Genomic DNA, 20,040 nt, shown 5'->3' on the forward strand with positions numbered 1-20,040 from the left:
TTACAGTAGATCTGAACAAGTAGAGATGAGAAATCAGCTGTTACATTTTAGGCTGCCTGACATCCAGTATCACAGACAAAGGTTTTAGGGAACTTTTCATCTTGGAAAATCTGCATCACCTCTAGTTCAACCTGGAATCCAGTAAAAATGGGGCTTACAAGTGTTAGGGTTGAGATAAAAAATAATTGTGCATTGTTTAGGTTGTCTAACGATCAGATATTAAGTATAAAGCCTAAGTCATAGGTCCTATTGCTTTTCATCTCCTTAGGTCTCTATGTGCTGATCGCAGCTGGGGCTTTGATGATGCTTATCGGCTTCTTTGGTTGTTGTGGAGCAGCTCGTGAATCTCAATGTTTGCTTGGAGCGGTAAGAGAATAAATGTGCTGTAGATTTCTACCAGATGATTATTTCATTTACTAAACCAATGCATAAGGTTAAGTCACCAAACTTACATGTAAAAAAAAAAAAATTCACAAAGACTTATTTGACTGTGAACACAAGAGAGATTAGGATGATAGAAGGTTGCTTTCCCAGGACATTCATTTCTCTATCAAAGACCACATAGTCCATGGGGGTGATTTATCTACTGGCGTGCTGCTTTGATGGAAGTTGTGCTGCTCTTGTGGATTTATCTTGCATAATCTCCATTGATACAACTGTCAAGAGATGGAACATTTGCATATAATTTCTAAAGGGAATGATATTCCTTTAGAAATGTTATTATATAATTAGAATTTTAAGTTTTTCAAACAATACAAAAAGGTCAGCGAGGTGGTAGATATCATCAAGATGAACAGCACGTCTAGGTAAGAGATCACCTAATGAGAAATACATTAAGCTAATCTATAGCATAGGTCACACAGTTAGTGTTGTTTGTAATATTGTTTTCTCCTTTGTTATAGTTCTTTGTCTGTTTGCTGGTCATTTTTGCTGCTGAAGTCACTGCTGGAGTCATTGCATTTTTGGGGAGACAAGAGGTACAATAAACAATTTGTTACCATTTATTGTGATTATATGTACTATATGCATGTCAATTATACTGTAGGTGCAGCCCTAGGGAAAATGGGGCTCTCTCAATTAGGAAGCACAAGAAGGATGTTGGAGAATTATGCTGCTTTAGATCTAGGGTCCCATATAGATATAAGGATTGTTGTAGGCTAATATGCACAACAAGAGAGCTAATATGCATAACATGAAAAACTAGGGGACAAGAATGATAATTATAAGATAAAATAGTGTAACTGCTTCCACTTAGACAACTTCCACTTTTCACCAAAAATCGTGTATTCCTTTTATGCTGATAAAGGCTTCTTTATTTGATATCACAACTCTTGTTTATATTGCTATGACATATTGCACAGTGTAGTCTGCTCCTGGTGTTCAAACCTCTATATCCCAATTCCCATCTTTCTTTCCATCAGCAAGATTTATAACTTTGAAGTTAATGGAAAGGACTCCTGGAATCATCTTTGGTGTCTTCCAGCACAGGTGCATTTCAGTATTAAAGGGGTTATCCGGGTCTTAAAAATGACTGAGGGCCGGCTGGGGTGGGCTATTTAAACATAATAAACATCTACTTACATCCTCTGTGCACCGGTTTCATTACAAGGGCGCACAGGGAGCTTCTGACTGGCCGGGAGCTACCATCCGACACCATCTCCCAGCGCTTACAACGCTGAGAGATAGGGACGCATGGGAGGAGCCGACCACAGCGTGGACTGGAAGCTCCCTGTGCGCGGCTTCTGTGCCCCTGTAAACAAACAGAGGCACGGATCGAAGGGACCGTGGCACAGGACATCAGCGGCGCTGGAGGAGGTAAGTACATGTTTATTATTTTTAAATAGCCCGCCCGGCCCTAAGTCATTTTTAAAACCCGGATAACCCCTTTAAAACTGAGTACATTACATCCCGTTTCACTATGCATGCTCAGGAACTCATACTAGGGTACATTTACTTACCTGGTCAGCGGAGTTCACAGAAAGTGCATTGTCCGTGTGTAATGCACTGTGCCGCGTTCACTAAGATCGTGCGCCTGATGTGTCGCTTCCCCGCTCAGGTCTGCCAGAGTTCACCTTCTTCTTCCTGGTGCATGTAAGTGCATTGTCTTGCGACAAAATTTGAAAGTTAAATCCCACGCTCAGTCCGAATCGGTTGGATCATCCGACAGCATGCCCCATAATTTGTGTCATATGGAAGCTAGTTCAAGCCGCGCAATCCCCGAAAGCGGCGGATGAAGGTGTGATCCGCGACCCTTAGTAAATAAGCCCCACTGTCTTGGAGTCAGTGGTGCAATGTGTATTAGCTGGAACCTGCCAGGGATAAGTCTGGGGTTCAACTTCAGCAACTTCATAAATCATTATTTTCTTTAATTTAGAGACGGATGGGACTGAGATTACCAGGTAATGTGCCCCAATTCGGCAGTAAAAAAAAATATATTAGTGGTCTAGCAGGGCCAGCACTGGGCATACTGGGCAAGTGCCTGGGCCCAGAGCTGCTGATGAGGCCCACGTAAGGCTGTACTTAAGGAATCCATGGAGGTGAGGGGAGCTGTTTATAAAAAAATCCATGAGGGGGCTGTTTGGATTGATAAACCAGGGAATATTTTAGGGAGCAGGAGACTGTTTTATCTTCTGAATTTTTAATGCCGCCATTTTAACCCTGTTCAAATGCTAATTGTACATACCCTCCACAGATAGCATGTATTTAGACATCAATGCAGGGGCACACTTTAAACGACTTTATCTACTGAGCCCCGGAACCTAGAACCTAGAAACCTAGAAATGGTGCAATATTAAAATCTCTTTAAACTGCAGAATGAATGAGGAGCTGGATGTAGTAAGAGCTTACAGGTTGCAGAAGTACACGCACACTCTGCCTCTGTAGCTGTGACATAAAACTTCTATTCAGTTTTACTGCTTATTAAAAATCACAAAATATTTATTATTTCATATTTTAGTTATCTGATAATTCTATTTAGAAAAAAAAACATTTAATGAATAAAACTAAACTATCAAGTTAAAGTCTCACATGTCATGAAAATATCAAAGCAAAATTGTTAAGCTGTTCCAAAGATATTGTCATTTTAAGAAGAGCGGAACAGAACTGTAATAATTGACCTGAACCTTCAGGTACCATAGCCCCTTGGTGAGGAAAGTGTTAAAGGTATAAAATAGATTTGTACAAATTAAACTAGATTTTCCAGTTGCAGGTTGGTATTTTGTTGTATGTTTTTAGCATTCCAAGACTCATATAATGTAATAAAATGATGACATGCTAAAGTGTAAATTACGATAAACGTAATCTCTATTGCCTTGTGCCAGGCGGTAGAATCTGCCTACTGACACAACAGGTTTCTGGCTTGTCTGGCCTGTTCAGCCACTAAATATTTATTTAACACAGTTTATTCTACATGAATTTGATACAGTGCTTGCAAATAATGAAACTATAGCTACTATACACTGGCTGAAGCATCTGCCATCTGCTATTGTTCTGGAACATAACTCTTCATATTCAATAAGACAAAGAAAGCCGACTTATTGGTTCGAAAATTCTTTTTCCAATCCTCACTTGAATTACTTGAGTTCCATAGTCTTATTGCTCTTACTGGGAATAATCACCTTCTGTGTTAGTGTGTAGGAACCTTCTTATCTAGAAAGTAGTTAGGACCTAATAGAGATCTCAGTATTGATCTTTGACTTACAGCCTTCAGCCATCATATAAACGTCACTGGCTTAATGTTGTGTAGGTTCACTTCAGAGCTCTATCAGAAAATACTATAAGTTGCGAGGTAGGGTCTCCATGCAGTATGTATCACAGATCTCAATCCAATCAACCATATAAATATATCTATAACTAGCTTGTATATGACTGTTAAACTACACCCATGCCATAGAAGATGTAACTTCTGCGTACTTCGTGCGCCAGCGTATAATAGCCCTGCCGCTGCATTTTCACAGCAGCATACATCAAGAGGCAGTGAAAAGTTGCCAGCAGCAGCGTGTGCGCCGACACGGGGACAGTAACGCCCCACGCTGGCCCACTCCCGGACGGCTGCGCCTTCCACTCGCCCAGCCACACCCCCCTTCACTCCCCACTGGCGTGAATGTATCGGATTGGGGCAAATAATCGCAAGTGCTATCAATAAGCTAGCATTTGCATTTATTTCAGGGCCTTTGCGCCACTGGAGTGGCGCAGAGGTCCTGATAACTATGCCATATTGGGTGAGATCGGAAGATGTCCATGTAATTCGTTTTGCCTGTTTGCTTCGGTTTACCATCAAATCTAATAAAGTTCAGGTTTTCCGTCTGGCAACCTGCATGAAAATTATACACAGCAGCAACTCCCCGTAAAGTCTCTATCATACAAGTTAGTTTCTGTTTCATGTTGTATTCCTTCCATCCTTACCACAGAATCCACTGTATTAAATGAATGTATGGTATAATATTTGATATGATATTGTATTGTAATTTGGTGGATCGTGTTTTTTTCCTAGGCTGTGAAACATGCGAAGAAACTATACACTGATGCCTACTACGATTATGTAAACAATAGAGGAGAAAACACAACTTTACAAGATTTTCACACAATTGTAAGTATTCAGTTTTAGCAAACATACTTTTTGGGAGAGATTAAAAAAATGAAGTTCAAAAGTCTGTATATCCTACTTGGCCTGGCTATGAATAACGTGTGCATCTGTGGCTACATTGGCATCCAAATGTCTTTATGACAGCACAGCAACAAGAGGGAACAGGAATAGTCATCAGAACCTCACCCTGCTGTAAAGCCGAGGGTGCCCGTAATCCATCAATCCTATGTGGTGGCTCAGATAGTGGTGACTGGTTTTAATTCCCTTTTGCATACCTTCCAAGTTTTGCGTTGGAGAAAGAGAAACAAAAAGAGTGGCACTCCTAGCACGGCACAATTTTTGTTGTGTGCAATAAGCCATGCCCTTTACCAGGTCCCTTAACCCACGCCCTACCTTTTCCACACAGTATAATACTCAGTTTAGTGGCCCTTGGGCCCCTAGCATACGTTCAGTTGGAGAAGGGAGGGGGGAGCACGTCTCGCCTCTCCATAGGGAGCCGTGCAGTCAGGCTGTAAGTTTGTTTCCAGTGATGGGACGGTAAAGTGACAAACCTGTGTGCTCACCGTGCTGTGCACAATGCACTTCAATGTAGCCCGTATGCTATCTGCTGTTCGAATCACAAGCATTTGCCCACCATGAAAGGGGCCCTGCCCTGTACAATGCCCCCTTTTCTGTGTCTGATTTTAAAATGTCCACACCCTGTAAATACACCATCCCTCCCAAACCTTCACAGGATGCAGATAGATTTGATGTTAGAGACATACTCTCCACCGCCCAGGACAAAGTCTGGAATCTAGGACTGTGCTGCTGGATGGTTGGGCGATGAGCATCAGTCCAACAATATTTTTTTTTGCATAAATTAATAGCTCTTGTCATGTAAGACCATTTTGCCAAATACTTTCATTATCTATGTACCTGGCAAGAGAGCCTTGTGTCTTTGCAGTTTTTTCGATACAAACGTATTGAGGAGGCAGATAGTCTCACATGTTACCTATAAGGCCCTCCATCCTGGGCTGTGCTCCTGCATAACTTTTTGTGTCTCTCTCTGCAACTCAACAAGCTGTATTATTTAGAGGACCCTTCACTCCTCTGCAGCACTCTTTCCCCAACCTTTCCTCTGAGAAAACTATCTACACAGTAGGGAAGCTGCTAACCCTTAGTGCTCTCCCAGCACACACTATATGTAAATATTTCAGTGTTGTTTCTAATACTTATTATATGTTCCATTCTCCTCCATGTGGTGAAAGCTGTCAGGCTAATTACTATACTGTATACATCATGTATATACAAACAATGCAGAGCTCAGTGGATTTACTTGTTGAAATATCATTGGATTTTCTGCTTAGCATCTTCATAAGAGAACACAGGGCATCAAGTGATCTATAGGTAGGATGTAATTGACTCAGCTTTAGGGCAAAGGCAGGAAGAGGTAAGACCCTGCCCACTTCTCTATTGCTAAGGAAGATTTATGACAAGCAGCAGAAAAAATGCCATAACTATAGAAAGAAAAAGGTAATCAACACAATATGGACATTGCTCTGTTTTTTGTTTTTTTTTGTAAAAATCAATAAGAACCAGAAGACACAATTTAAGTTCAGCACTTTAGGTAATACTTTCACATTAAGTCAATAAAAAGCATACAGCTGCATTATCTTGTATATCCTCTACATCTGCTAATGTTTATGGTGTTTTATAGTTTTAAAAACTTCAGCATGTAGTTATACATGTTTTACAAAGTGCTTTTCCCCCCATTATGTTTTCTTCTTGTAAGTCAATATTCCTGTTTGGATTATTTTATTGCACATTCAATATTCTTATTTCTATTTCCAGGCAAAATGTTGTGGGATTGAAGACCCCAAGAGTGCAGAAAATGTGAGAAGCCTATGTGTGGACAGTTATAAGGAGCACAAGGTATGATGCTTCCAGGGCAATCCATGGTATTCCAAATACAGTATTAAATATTATGTATTTCAAGATGCAGTGGCTGAATTTCTTAATGGCAAATGTTAATAGAACCTCCCACCTTCCAGGAATTCACAGGCCTCTGGTTAGTCCAGGGAAAGTGAATCCCTTGACGCTGTACATTTGAAGAGACCATTCAGACAGACATTACAGAAAAGGTTGTTGAGGGATCATTTCCAGATACTTAAAGAAAATCAACCACTTTGTTAAAGTACTTCTGAGCAGAGCTTACTTACAGATTTCTGTGTTTTTGCAGATAAATGCACTTATTTTTTTTGCTGAAAACAGTGAATTAAAAGAGAAAAATGAGTTATAAAAATATTTAAATGAGGCTCTAATGTTCTAGAGCGTAACCCCTATGTCGTGCTGTGCTTTGCTTCACATAATTATGCACGTCTCTTGTGTGCATAGTTATTGCCTCCTCCCTCTCCCCTGCTCGAAAGTCAGTGACATCAGCCGCCTCTTGGCACAGTCTGTTTCAGCCGCACCGACGATGCAATGACAATCACGACCACGCATCCGTGAGACTTTGTTGGGAGACGGCTGTATGCACGGTTGTGATCCTCATTGTCAAAGTGGCTGCACGAGACTGTGCCGAGAGCTGGCTGATGTCACCTATCATGACCTGCATTCAGGCGAATCCCAGCAAAGTCTCAGCCAGGGAAAGGGGAGGAGGTGACAAGTGCACACAAGAGGTGTGCATAATTATGTGAAGAGAGAGCATCAAGCAACATAGGGGTTACGCCCTAGAGTGCCAGAGCCTCCATTAAATATTTTTATAACTTATTTTTGTTTTTTATTACACAGTTTTCTGGAAAAAGAAAATAAGTGAATTTATCAACAATTATCTATCTGTAAGTGAGGGGTATTATCATTGGCCATTGCCATTTAATTTCATTTGTCTACCATATAGATCCATTTCTTGAATTGGATGTTATTAAAAAATGTACCTGTGTGAAGATGATTTCCCATAAATGTAGACATATGGTCCATTGGAAACGAGATTGTTGTCCTTGGAGGGTATGCACAAAGAAACAACTTGTTTCTGCATATAAAATGGCTGGGAGTCATTGCATGTCCTATAGCCGTTCTGTGGTTATGCACGCTGAATCTAGATGGTCGGATGGGAGGGTCTTTAAGAGGGCATGCCAGGCCACTGTTAGGAGAAAGTGGTGAGTTCACATAAACGCCTCTACAAATTTCTATGACGCTTGTAGAGGCAGTTTTACTCCTCTAAAAAGTCCCATGCAGATAAAACTGCAGAGGACTTTTCTTCCCTCTCACTATGTCCTGGACACAAACTGTAGCCCACATAAAGAGGCTGCAGAAATAGAAAGTAATGATAGAAGGTGAGAGGCTGAGCTATGGTGAGGTGTCAGGGGGCTGCTGAGGTTTCACTTAGTAGCTGCAGTTTGAAAGTTACTGCCAAGGCATTTCCTGGGGCATGGTGGTCCTGAGGATGGGAGAGAGGTTATTAGCAGAATTGAAGGGGCAGCTGTGTCACAGTACTATGGCCATGGAGAAAACACCAACAGACTGTCCAGGATCACATACCTCCACTATTAGTTCTCATGGTGTGGGCTCACTATAAATGGTTCTGGTGGTTTGTTGTGGCTGCAGAAAAGAAATCTGCAAGTTCCATCAACCATATATGTGTAATTATAGTGGCCCCTGACCCTTATAAATAAATTTGAAGCTGTTCTTTAAAAAAATAACTATAATACAAGGAACCACACCGGGAACAGAACCCTCTATAATGCAGTGATGGGAGCAAAATGGATCAGGACCCCTGCAATGTATCCATAGGAGAAGAACTGGATCAGGACCCCTGTAATGTAGCCATGGGTGCAGAATTGGATCAATATTTCCCGGTCTGGTGAGGGTGAGAAGGCCAGCAACCATCATGGGAGGTGTAAAATGGTCAAGCTGCCCTTGTTTATTGCATGATGACTGAAATGCCTAAATTGGCTATTTAAAGTGGTATTCCCACGAAGACAGGTTTCTTATATCTACTCAGGATAACAAAATAACACATTCTCTAATTCACTGTTATTAACAAAACTGCATCATTTCACAGATGTAAGTCCATTCAGTCCTGGTGTACACAATTTCAGTTGCCCCTAGACACGACCCTGTAACATCTGACATGGGATCGGGCCGCCATCTTGGATTCCCGTGTAAGATTATGTAGATGAGATTTATGTCTCTCTGCTCTGAGCCTGTAGCCATGCCCCCTACACAGAGCTCAGAGACACCTACTGATCACATCCTGCCAGCACATTGTGAACAGAGAGAGAGGCTGCAAACTGCAAACTTCAAGCTACAAGAAGATAAGTGATCAAGGGGAAGGGGGAGGCAGGCACATATCTGTGAGATGTAGCAGAGCTCACAGTGTAACAGTGTAAAAGTCTGTGTAATGGGCATCATGCATCTCATGCATCTCTCTTTGTATCTGTCAGTGTGTTAGTACAATGTCAGAAGCCAGATGAAAGTGTATATACACCTGTACCCTGATAATGTAACCACATTGAACTAGAAGGATAATACAGTAATGTGCCTGCTTAAAGAGGCCCTGAGAACACCCTGGGATTTTGCACTGAGCAGCCAAGGGAGTGATAGGAGCTAAAACAGCAATAAAACTGAGTAAAATTGTAAAGTAAGGGGTTAAAATGATCTTTATTGTGTTAACATCACTAGATGATTGAAATGTGAGAATTTTCATGGGAAAACCCCTTTAAGCACAATATACACTTACAAGTTATTTATTTGTATGACTGAAAATTTCATACTCCTCAAAAATGGTAAGAGGAGTATTATTACCCTTCCGGTGTAGTGTCTAAGAGACAGCATTGCTACATGGGAAATTGTCATCACACAGGTACATTTGTATGATAACATCCAATTGAAGAAATATGTATGTATGGCAGATGAATCAAATAAAATTTTATTCCCCAGATGAGAATACCCCTTTAAGTATTATGCAGAAGTGAGGTCCAACTAAAGCCACCTTGTCCATTACCATCTTGTATCAGCCTTGAAGGGGTTGTTCCAAGTATTTAGGTTATCCCCTATCTAAAGTGCTCCACCCATCAGTGAGAGCAGGATCCCCATTCTCTCAAGTGATCAGTGTGTGTGTGTGGGGTGGTGGGGGGGGGGAGACAGCGCTCATCCCCTCACCAATTGGCAAGTTATTCCCTATCCTGTGGATTGTAAATAACTTAAATACTTGGTACAACCCCTTTAAGATTATAAGCCAACAGTCATGTTAAAGAAATGTGCCTCCAAGTTTGGGGAAGAGTTCAACAAGTTCTGGTTTTATAAATCCCTACATTCTACATGTTCAAAATTAAGGGTCTTCTTGACCATGACCAACCTCCGTCATAACAACAGTGTCCATCGGGGGGACTACTACCCAAGTGGTACCCCCTCCGTACTCACTCTGCATCTTGGGAGTGTGGAGGGTTTCAGTACAGACATTGCCACATTTATTATGCACAGAATAAGCCTATAGGAGGAGTACAACCACCATCCTCCATGTAAAACTACTTCCATCCACTAATCTTCCACTGGCCTGCCGCATGTTACATATAGAAGTGCATTGAGAATTGTACTGAAATACTTGTATTATGTTTATATCTGGATCTTCACAGGACTGTCTGCCAGAGATTGAGAAGGTGTTACATAAGCAGTTCCAGATTGTGGGAATACTTGCAGTTGCTACAGCAGGAATTACGGTGAGTATTTTGTAAATGATTGAAACATTACCAAACTTAACACTTCAGCTGCCTCACAAATGCAGTGAGGCCACTATTAGGGATTAGAATATATAGAATTGTCATAGTATTGTAGAATTTAATGGTGCAAATGTTATTGCCTCCTGTTATGACATTTTAGAACTAGATTGTTCCTTAACAATAATCTTTCAGAGACACAATAAGTTGAAAGGCTTTTCAATGGCACAAGCTAAACTCTACTCACTTTTTATCTAGAATGATGCCCTTTTTTAGTACCTACTTTAGCCCAGGTATGACATAGCCCATATGGTATAATAATGACAACCAGATACATCAGTCTGCCACATGAACCCAGGTGGGTTGAGTTGGACCAGCAGGTTGAGTTTAAAAGCTCATTTTCACCATTCTTGAAGCTCCCCTTGCACCACCCGTCACTGCCATCTTTAACTTGTATACAGAGGCTGGCAGTGACGTTATGTTGACAGAGCACGTACTTCTACAGCAGCAGTTACAGGCTGTAGCATATGCGGCTGTCAACGCCGCCTTATTGTTGGCCTCTGTATACAGAAGCTGGCAGTGATGGGTGGCTCTTTATTATTTTTACAACCTCCTAAACCATATACTGTATATATAAAAAATTATCCAGGACAACTCCTGTAAAAGATAATAATAAACATTTCCAACAAATTTGTTTCCAAACAACTTAAAAAGAATAAAATACAGTTATAAACTATACAAAAAACATATAAGAAACACATATTAAAGCCAATATGGCATTTTTGTGCCGTATGTGTGTCCTCTTCTGACACATAAAAGGCCCAATTTATCTTCAAGCAAACTCCTAATTCTAAGAGTTTCCCTTGCATGATAGTGACACCTAGAGATGGAAACCAGAAACTAGACTTTGAGTAATAATTTACAATCACTGGGAGTCATAATCTCCGGATTTCTTAGGTTCTTGACCCTCAGCAAAAAAAAAATTGCTACATTTACATTGCTACAACTGCACAGCAAGCAACTATATACATTTAGCTCAATGAACATGTGAGAGAACAGAAATATGCCAACAATTCTGAGTGTTCACAAGACCTTCCATCTACTGTCCTTTTATAGTTTCTGTTACTGTCTTCTATAGAAACAATGGCGGTAATATGAACTGGGACTTTGATTATAAAATGTTACTGTTCATGCCAGTAAAATACTTATTGTATAAAAAGACTGGAATATGGGTTTTTTTTTTTTAGGAAAGGGTTGCAAGTAGAAAGCAAAAGACTTTTAGAGATGTTTGGCCATAATGCATAATACCACATATACATCATAAGTGTCAAATACCAAACAGCATATGAACACATACATATGATTCCAGCAGTCAAGCTTCTATGTTTGCTTACAGTGGACAGAAGTCTGACCATGGTCACGCAGGTGCACAGCTCATTTTTATTACAGACATTAATCAGAGCTGTGTGGGATAACGAGCTCTGCACCTGTGTGACCATGGTCAGATTTTTGTCCACTGGAAATAAACATAGAAGCTTCCTATAGAATGACAGCAAGCAGAGATCTAGAAAACTGTGGGGAATTGATACAGAAAGTATATTGGAAATTTGTATAACTTTTCATTATTAAAACAATAGCAATTACTTGTTGTAATGGGAATACCCCTTTAAGGATTGACTTAAAAAAAGCCAGTCTGTATCCAGTGAAATAAAGTGTCCATGGAAGCAGCGCTCCTCTTGTAAAGAAGAAGTAACTCTTATTCATTAATAGTCAGATGTACAAATGATGTTTCAGCTTCTCCAATGACCTATTATCAAGTGATTATACAGTGTTATAAACCAGCTTTAATACCCTCAAGGGACATCATGACATCATTAACATTATAACTGAGTACATATTAATCTTAATAAAGAATGCATATTACAGTTTAACGTACTTGCATAGTGCATCAGGAAGCATGTTATACCTTAATACAATAAAGTGCATGGAATATTAAAGCGTGTGATCGGATATCTCTCACCACCGCCCCAGATTGCTAACCAATGGAGTGTCAGGTCAACACCCAATTCTACAGCTAGATATCACCGATCGATCAAGATGTGCTAAAATGCTTAGGTCTTCATTTTAAAGCAGGGTTTTTGGCCACATTAACTAATTAAATTATATGGAAACATTTTAAAAAAAACAAAGTCATTACATATTGGGGGACCACAACTGCTCCAACTTACAATGGGATGCCAAACTGAATCTGGTAGGGAGGGTGACCATTAGTGTCTTCAACCAGTATGTAAAGGCAATGGTACACCCTCAAAAGGGAGGCAATAGGGATAATCAGACCGAATACAGAATCAATATGCCCAAGTCTGAAAGTGCCAGTAAGGCTATATTGACACGACCATAGGGGGATGTATATAAGGCTGCAAGCTTGTGGCCATACATACGCCACCTTGGGAAGGCAGGACCTGGGGAAGGCAGGACCTCGGGATGGCAGGATCTCGGTATGGCAGGACCTGAGAAGGACAGCTGGCAGGACCTCGGAAGGGCGGCTGGCAGGACCACAGAAGAGACCAGTAGGTTCCGGACCGCCACAAGATTACAGGACTGCCACAGGTGTACAGGACCGCCACAGGAGTACTGGATCGCCACAGGATTACGGGAACACCAGAGGAACACGGGAACACCAGAGGAACACGGGAACACCAGAGGAACAAGGGAACACCCAAGGAACACGGAGGCGTCTGGAAACGCTCAGAAGGCTTTCTCTTCAGAAGAATGACCTGAAGATCCGGCAGGGGATGCTGGGAGTCACCAGGCTATATAGCAGAGCCGGGAATGCCAGCGCCAATAAGGAGGACGCTGGCCCTTTAAATTCTTAGAGAATAGGCGTGCGGCCTAGACAGGAGACAGACCTGCGGCCTGGACGGGACCGCGATGGAGCCATCAGGTAATTACTGACCTGGGGGGAGTGGGGCAGCGGCGGCAGCGGAGCACGGTTGCACCCACGATCCGCAACATGGATCGCGGGGGCACCCACGCCACGACACCGGGCCGGGCAGCGCACAGGTGCACCCACGATCCGAGACATGTATCGCTGGGTCATCCGTGACAATTACCTCAATATGCAAATTTTCTAAAGAGGCTACTGGGGCGTGGAGTAGCTGGAGCTGAGGCTACATGGCGCGGCTACTCCACGCCCTGGTAGCCTCTTGCATTCCTCCTACCAATGCAACTTCAGAGTGCAGCTGCAAGGAGCTGCGCGCACACGTCTGCGAAGCGGGGTTCTGCACATGCACAGTAGCTCCAGCTTCAGAGCCGAGACTGTGCAGTGATAGGATCTAAAACAGCAATAAAACTGCGTAAAGTTGTAAAGTAAGGGGTTAAAAATGATCACTATACGATTGAAATTTGAGAATTTTCTTTCATGAGCAAACCCCTTTAAGTAAGTATGTGTGCTCTGGATTCTTTTTGGCGTGGTGTGCCTGCAGATGTGCAAAAACACCTACCTATATGAGGAAAAATAGAAGAAGAAATACAATAGAAACACAATGTAACATGAAAGTTTATATATAAACAATGTTTCCTAAAAACAGTAACACAATATTCTGTCCTTACGCTGATGTATGTTTGAGACTAAAAGCATTCAGATTACAGTTGACATTTAATCTATGAGGTACAGCTCTGCAAACAGAGAGTTAAACTTTCATCTTTTTTTCGGAAAAAGACAGTTTTACTATAAAAACTCTTCGGCAATGTGTACACTATATGGGGACATGGGGGGAGCCAGGAAAAGGTCTCCTGATAGCAGATTCTCCTTAAGGGGAGATTAAGTCTCTATACCCGAAGTTATGAAGAAAAGCTACTAGGAAGATGTTTTACTAATGTCCCAGGCTGGAGAGGAACTAATTTATATTTTGTGTGTGTGGATTCCCTGCTGGATATGTCTATACATTATTAATCTAAAGAAAACATAATAGAGTAGGGGTGTGATATTGCTGAAGTCTGAAACCGCAAATACCGCCAAGTAATAAAACTGACTGTGATCAGCTATGTGGTTAATATTCATATTAGTTGTAATTTGAAGTCTCATGGATGTAGAAAGCCATGTATCCTGTCTAGACAGCAAAAGAAAAGACGATTGGTCTTCGATGCGGAGACATCTGCAATATTTGGAGTTTAATGTTAATATTTCAGATTAATGAGAAAATAAATAAAATGGGCATATCTTACAGACTTATTGTTCATCATCTTATTTAGCCATTGGATTCTGCTTATTTGCTTCTGGGAAAGCTCAGTAACAATAACTATGACTGCCATTACTTTGACACACAATCCTGCATGGCCGTGCAGCACTTCAGGATTAGAGAACACATAACTTTCCATCTGGTGTGGACTGGTCATTCTTAAAGTAACCCATCCTCACATGTGTTTTAGTTAATATTTTAATGGAAAACAAGCATCAAATCTTTCCTTAAAGGGGTATTCTCATCTGGGCTTTCACATTTTGTTTCTTTAATCTGCCATATATTTCAACATTTCTTCAATTAGATGTTATAAAACAAATTTCCTGTGTGAAGATAATTTCTTATAAATGTAGTCATATGGTCCATTAGAAACATGACTGTGTCCTTGGATACGACCACCTCTGCTGGAGAGATTGCACAAAGAAACAAAAGGTTTTTGTATATGAAATGTCCAGAAGTTACTGTATGTCCCACAGTCGTCCTGTAGTAATGATCGCTGAAGCCCGGTGGTCAGGCAGGGCTCAATAGTGCATGTCTGACCATTGCTGCCAAAATGTCAGGTGGTTGTATCCGAGGAAGCTATGTCGTTTCTAAGGGACTACATGACTACATTTATGAGAAATTGGGGGTCATTTACTAAGGGCCCGATTCGCGTTTTCCCGACGTGTTACCCGAATATTTCAGATTTGCGCCGATTTCCCCTGTATTGCCCTGGGATTTTGGCGCACGCGATTGGATTGTGGCGCATCGGCACCGGCATGCACGCTACGGAAATTGGGGGGCGTGGCCGAGCGAAAACCCGACGTATTCGGAAAAACTGCCACATTTAAAACAATAAAAGTGTCGCTTGGGACGCGCTTACCTTCACTCAGCCGGCCTCGGTGTATTCAAGTGCGTTCAGATGCTTTTCAGCGCAGCAGCGCCACCTGGTGGACGGCGGAGGAACTACCTTGATGAATCCCGGCCGGACCCGAATCCACCGCAGAGAACGTGCCGCTGGATCGCGAACGGACCGGGTAAGTAAATCTGCCCCATTATCTTCACACTGGAACATTTTTTTAAATAACATCCAATTGAAGAATTGAGGAAAATGAATTAAATTAAATGTAAATGTCCAGAAGGGAATATCCCTTTAAGTATGATCTTTTATTTTTTTTCATTTTGAGTGTATAAATACATATATTGACAGTTTCACTAATGGATGATATATAAATATTTTTTTACAGATCTTTGGCATGATCTTCAGTATGGTCCTTTGCTGTGCCATCCGGAATTCAAGAGACATGTTGTGATCACCTGATGCATTGTGCCTTCTTCTCCCAATCTGGATGAAAGCACTATCTGCTGGCACAGGGACTGTTAGACACCTGTCAGCTTGGATAATCCTTCGGTTTCATAACCAAGCTATGTAAAATTAGCAAATTTGTGCTTTGTATAAAGATATGCAATATATAAAAAAACCGAGCTTATAGAAAAGTCCCCCATGGAGCTACATTTTATAAAGGTTTGATGAATCGCTTATTCAGCAATTGCGCTTTAAGTACCCAAAGAGATTTTCATATTGGCTCCCTCAGACTACAGATTTAGGCTGCATTTACAGGAATGTGTTGTCTGGATACAGCCTGCTAATGCTAGACTGCTGTGAATTCAGCTAGTTTTGTAGTTGGGTTTGGGGTCAGACGTAGGATTCTAATCATATAATGTGCTTGACATGAAAGATATAAGGTGGTAGATCCGGTAGGATTACAAAACAGGTTTCTAATTTTTTTACTCAAAAAACCAACTTATCTTTGTGCTATATTTAGTATAGGGCAGTGGTGGCGAACCTATGGCACTGGTGCCAGAGGTGGCACTCTGAGCCCTCTCTGCGGGCACCCAGGCCATCACCCTAGAAGGAAGTTCACCAGACAGAACTCAAAGAATCTGCCTGCAGAATCTTCCTACAATGATAGATGAATTTGCCCTCCTCCTTTCAACTGCGTTAGTGTCCTTGGGAGGCTGAAGGATTGAAAGTTGTCAATGAACAAGGAGAAATAAATTACTACTTAAATTGCTGCGCTGGCACTTTGCAATAAATAAGTGGCTTTTGGTTGAAGTTTGGGCACTGAGGCTTTAAAAGGTTCGCCATCACTGGTATAGGGACTCTTCCCCATAGCATTGATTTTGTCTATGCTTTAAAGGCAAGGCCAAAATAAAGCTTTTTCTGAGATAAAAGGGGGACCCTTTTGTATAATCATGGACAACATGTGCCAAAGTTATGGAAGAATTAGGGCTCGGTCAGATGGTCCAGAACTACTATGACAAGTGACCCAAACTCAAATGATGCAGTGAATATGTAACACAGTAGACCAAAGGTAGATCTGGAAATCACAACCACATAGATGACTATGATGCTATAAGTTCAGTTATAGCATCAACCTTGGTGGGGCAGTGAAATACTGCCAACATATGACCCTGTTTCCTGGCCTGAATAAGGCACTTTGAATGGGTCCATAACAAGTTTTAATCCTACAAGAAGTTGTTGAGAAATGAAAGTTAAGTAAAAATATCAACAAATGAATCAACGTATTTAAAAAAGTGTGAAGAATTGTCACAGAATTGTGATTAGGGTACAGATGGTCATGCCTGAATAAGATTGTCTAACAAAGCAAAAATACAGTTATAACCTCTGATCATCAGCTGCTTTTTCCAAGGAAAGCCATGATAAGCCATAGACAGCTGCTGGGATGTGGTATTACATACATGTTGGTCCTGGTTTGCCATTCTAGTGGAAAGATGTGGTGCCAGGATCCTGAATAGGGCTTATGACTTATTGATGTCAGTCAAATTATACGTATCCCATGGCGCTGTTCAGTTATTCTGCATTATACATGGTGGTCCATATATACGGATGCATCTAAATAAAATGGGAATGGTTGGTGATATCAACTTCCTATTTGTGGCACATTGGTATATGGGAGGGGGGAAGATTCAGACTTCCAGTATCCATTGTTTCAGATGCTGCCTTCAGACGACCCCCAAAGATAAAAGTCTAAGGGGGTCAGATCAGGAGACCTTGGTGGCCATTCAACTGGCCCACTATGTTGTAAAGAAACGAGATGTGCAGCATACAAAACAACGGATACTGGAAGCCTGTGCTAACATTTATTCAGTGTTTTTGCAATCAGTGTGTGAAGAGTGGGAGAAGAGGGTTACATTAATAATGCAACACTTTGAACACATTTTCTAAGTGGTCATAAACTTCTAAATAACTCCTGAAAGAATAAAGTTACAACCAACTTTAAAAACAAGCACACCACTGTTTTTCTTGTTAAATTCTCAATAATTTTGATGTGTTACATTACCCTCTTCCCATTGCATCCAAAATGGCCAACTTCAAAATGGCCGCCATGGTCAACACCCATCTTGAAAAGTTTCCCACTCACATATACTAATGTGCCACAAACAGCAAATTGATATCACCAACCATTCCATTTTATTTAGGTGTATCCATATAAATAGCACACCCTGTAGTTTTGGTCCACACTGGCATAAGGGTTGTAACTCGATAATAACTGTAGCCATCAGATTATTCCACTTTACGACCAGGGCAATAAAATCTATTACACACATGCCATTACATAGAAAAGGGCTCATACACATGCCAAAGGCATGTTCTTACATGGACCTTCTGTGGTAGCACATTGAGTCCCTATGAGGCCACAAGTTCTCTGTGTGTGACATTGTGCCTCTTCACCTGAGGACAGTAATATGCATATGTTAAAAAGCATGTTAGTACTAATGTACATGTCATATCCCATTGTTAGTTGTTTTTTTCTAGCACCTGGAATGACTGTAGCAGTATGGTGTGTACACTGTAACAGCTCCTGGCTGTTATCTCAGGACTTTCCCCATGTTAGTTATTAATTCAGCACTATCTTTCCCTGACCTGGTGAAACTTGATAGGTTCAAATCATCATGTGGCAGGCAGGCTGTCCTATGGTTTCATCAATGTAGTGTGAATGACAGGAGTTGTTCCTTACAATGATGCAGCGAGTATTGAATGGTAGAGACTGTTTAATGTGTCCTTCAGAAGTGTAAAGCTCTAAAAAGACAGTGCCACATAGCATGCTATGGCATACTCTGCAGATGTAGCATTGTGTCAATTACTACTGTACACATTTACTGTGCTCTTTTGTGTGTAAAATGACTGAGGCCTTATGTTTATATGAAAAGACTGTAACAACCTAAAAATGTCAATAATTCTATAAAGTTCCTGTAAAGAAAGTAGATACATGTATATCATTTCAGATATTTTATGTATTATTGATTATTAAGTGTATTAAATAAATTAAAAAAAAAAATGTTTTTTGCTTGCATGTTTCTATAGTTCCATATTAATGAGTATGCTGAAGTATATAAATGTTCTGTAAATACTGTTGTACTGACCACCAGAGGGAGCTAGTTGACTAGTGGCCTGCAGCGTATATACTAGTGTTCCCTTGGCTTGGTTGGATGATGTCTGCAGAACTCGAAGACAGACTGTGGAGTAGCGGATTCAAGTGAAGAAAGTCACCCCAACAAAACCTTTTCATCCATGCACAGAGATATTACAATCATGTGTGCCCATTTAAATGGACTGTCCCCAGCATTTACACCATTACAAAAGTACCAGCCCCCTCAGGTTTGGTATGAAATATCCTTTCTAGCATTGCCTCTTTAATGGGAAATATCCTCCATTTTTATAAAAAAAAAAAAATTCCCCCAAAAGCCATATCTACGCTTACAAACATTCATATTACGCTTACAAATGAAATGCAAGCACCAGCAACCGGTGTTTTGAATTTTATGACCCCTTCCTGAAGCACACTGTTAGGCTACATTCAGACGGCGTATGGGGGGACATATATGCGACCAATATACGTCCCCCATAGATGGCAATGGGCGCACGAAAAAATTATTAGCGTCAGAACATAACAAAATGAAGACATTTTCTTTGCAAAGGTTTACTATTTTAAAATCTATTAAAACATATTAATACCTATTTAAATTTTGTATCCCCATGATTGTACCAAACCAAGGAATAAAGGGGAGGTACCATTTGGAACAAAAAGTCAATAAATAAATAAAGTTGTAAATACAAACCCCATAAGAAAATGGCACAAATTTGTTTTTTTGCAATTACGCCAAATTTGCAAATCTGCTTTTCAGTACATGCCACGGAATATTAAATACTGTCACTGGAAAGAACAAATTGCTACACAGAAGACGAGCTCTCTACGTGGAAATATAAAAAATGTATGAATTTTTGAAGGTGGGGACCAACAAATGGTCTCTACATTTACATTGCATGTGATTCATAAAAATGTAACACAACCTGGTGCTGGTAGTTTAGTGGTGTAAAAGCTGACGATAAAGTCCTTTTAAAATGCCATATCTATTGTTTGCCCTGAATCGGCCACAGATATACCCACTGCTTTCATAATACCACTGGCACTTTTTGTACCCATCCTTCAACAGAGTAGCTGCAACTTTTTAAATT

The 20,040-nt window shown here is 40.8% G+C and overlaps 1 protein-coding gene across 2 annotated transcripts in view; it reads left to right on the plus strand.

Moving 5' to 3' along the window:
* The window catches only part of TSPAN2 (tetraspanin 2), a 124,503-nt gene extending 105,651 nt beyond the window's left edge, over positions 1 to 18,852 (plus strand). The window contains exons 3-9 of one of the 2 annotated variants that reach the window (XR_011853319.1): positions 269 to 366; positions 903 to 977; positions 4,493 to 4,588; positions 6,416 to 6,496; positions 10,198 to 10,281; positions 15,746 to 18,168; positions 18,218 to 18,851. Coding sequence is in view for 1 of the 2 variants with exons in the window: in XM_072137701.1 (XP_071993802.1) it covers positions 269 to 366; positions 903 to 977; positions 4,493 to 4,588; positions 6,416 to 6,496; positions 10,198 to 10,281; positions 15,746 to 15,811 (500 nt within the window). In the remaining variant the exon portion in view is untranslated. Of the gene's footprint in view, positions 1 to 268; positions 367 to 902; positions 978 to 4,492; positions 4,589 to 6,415; positions 6,497 to 10,197; positions 10,282 to 15,745 lie in introns of both variants that reach the window. The other variant, XM_072137701.1, reaches the window with a different exon arrangement.
* Positions 18,853 to 20,040: the final 1,188 nt, after the last annotated feature.

This window comes from Engystomops pustulosus, chromosome 2 (assembly GCF_040894005.1).
Source record: "Engystomops pustulosus chromosome 2, aEngPut4.maternal, whole genome shotgun sequence".
Lineage (NCBI taxonomy): Eukaryota > Metazoa > Chordata > Amphibia > Anura > Leptodactylidae > Engystomops > Engystomops pustulosus.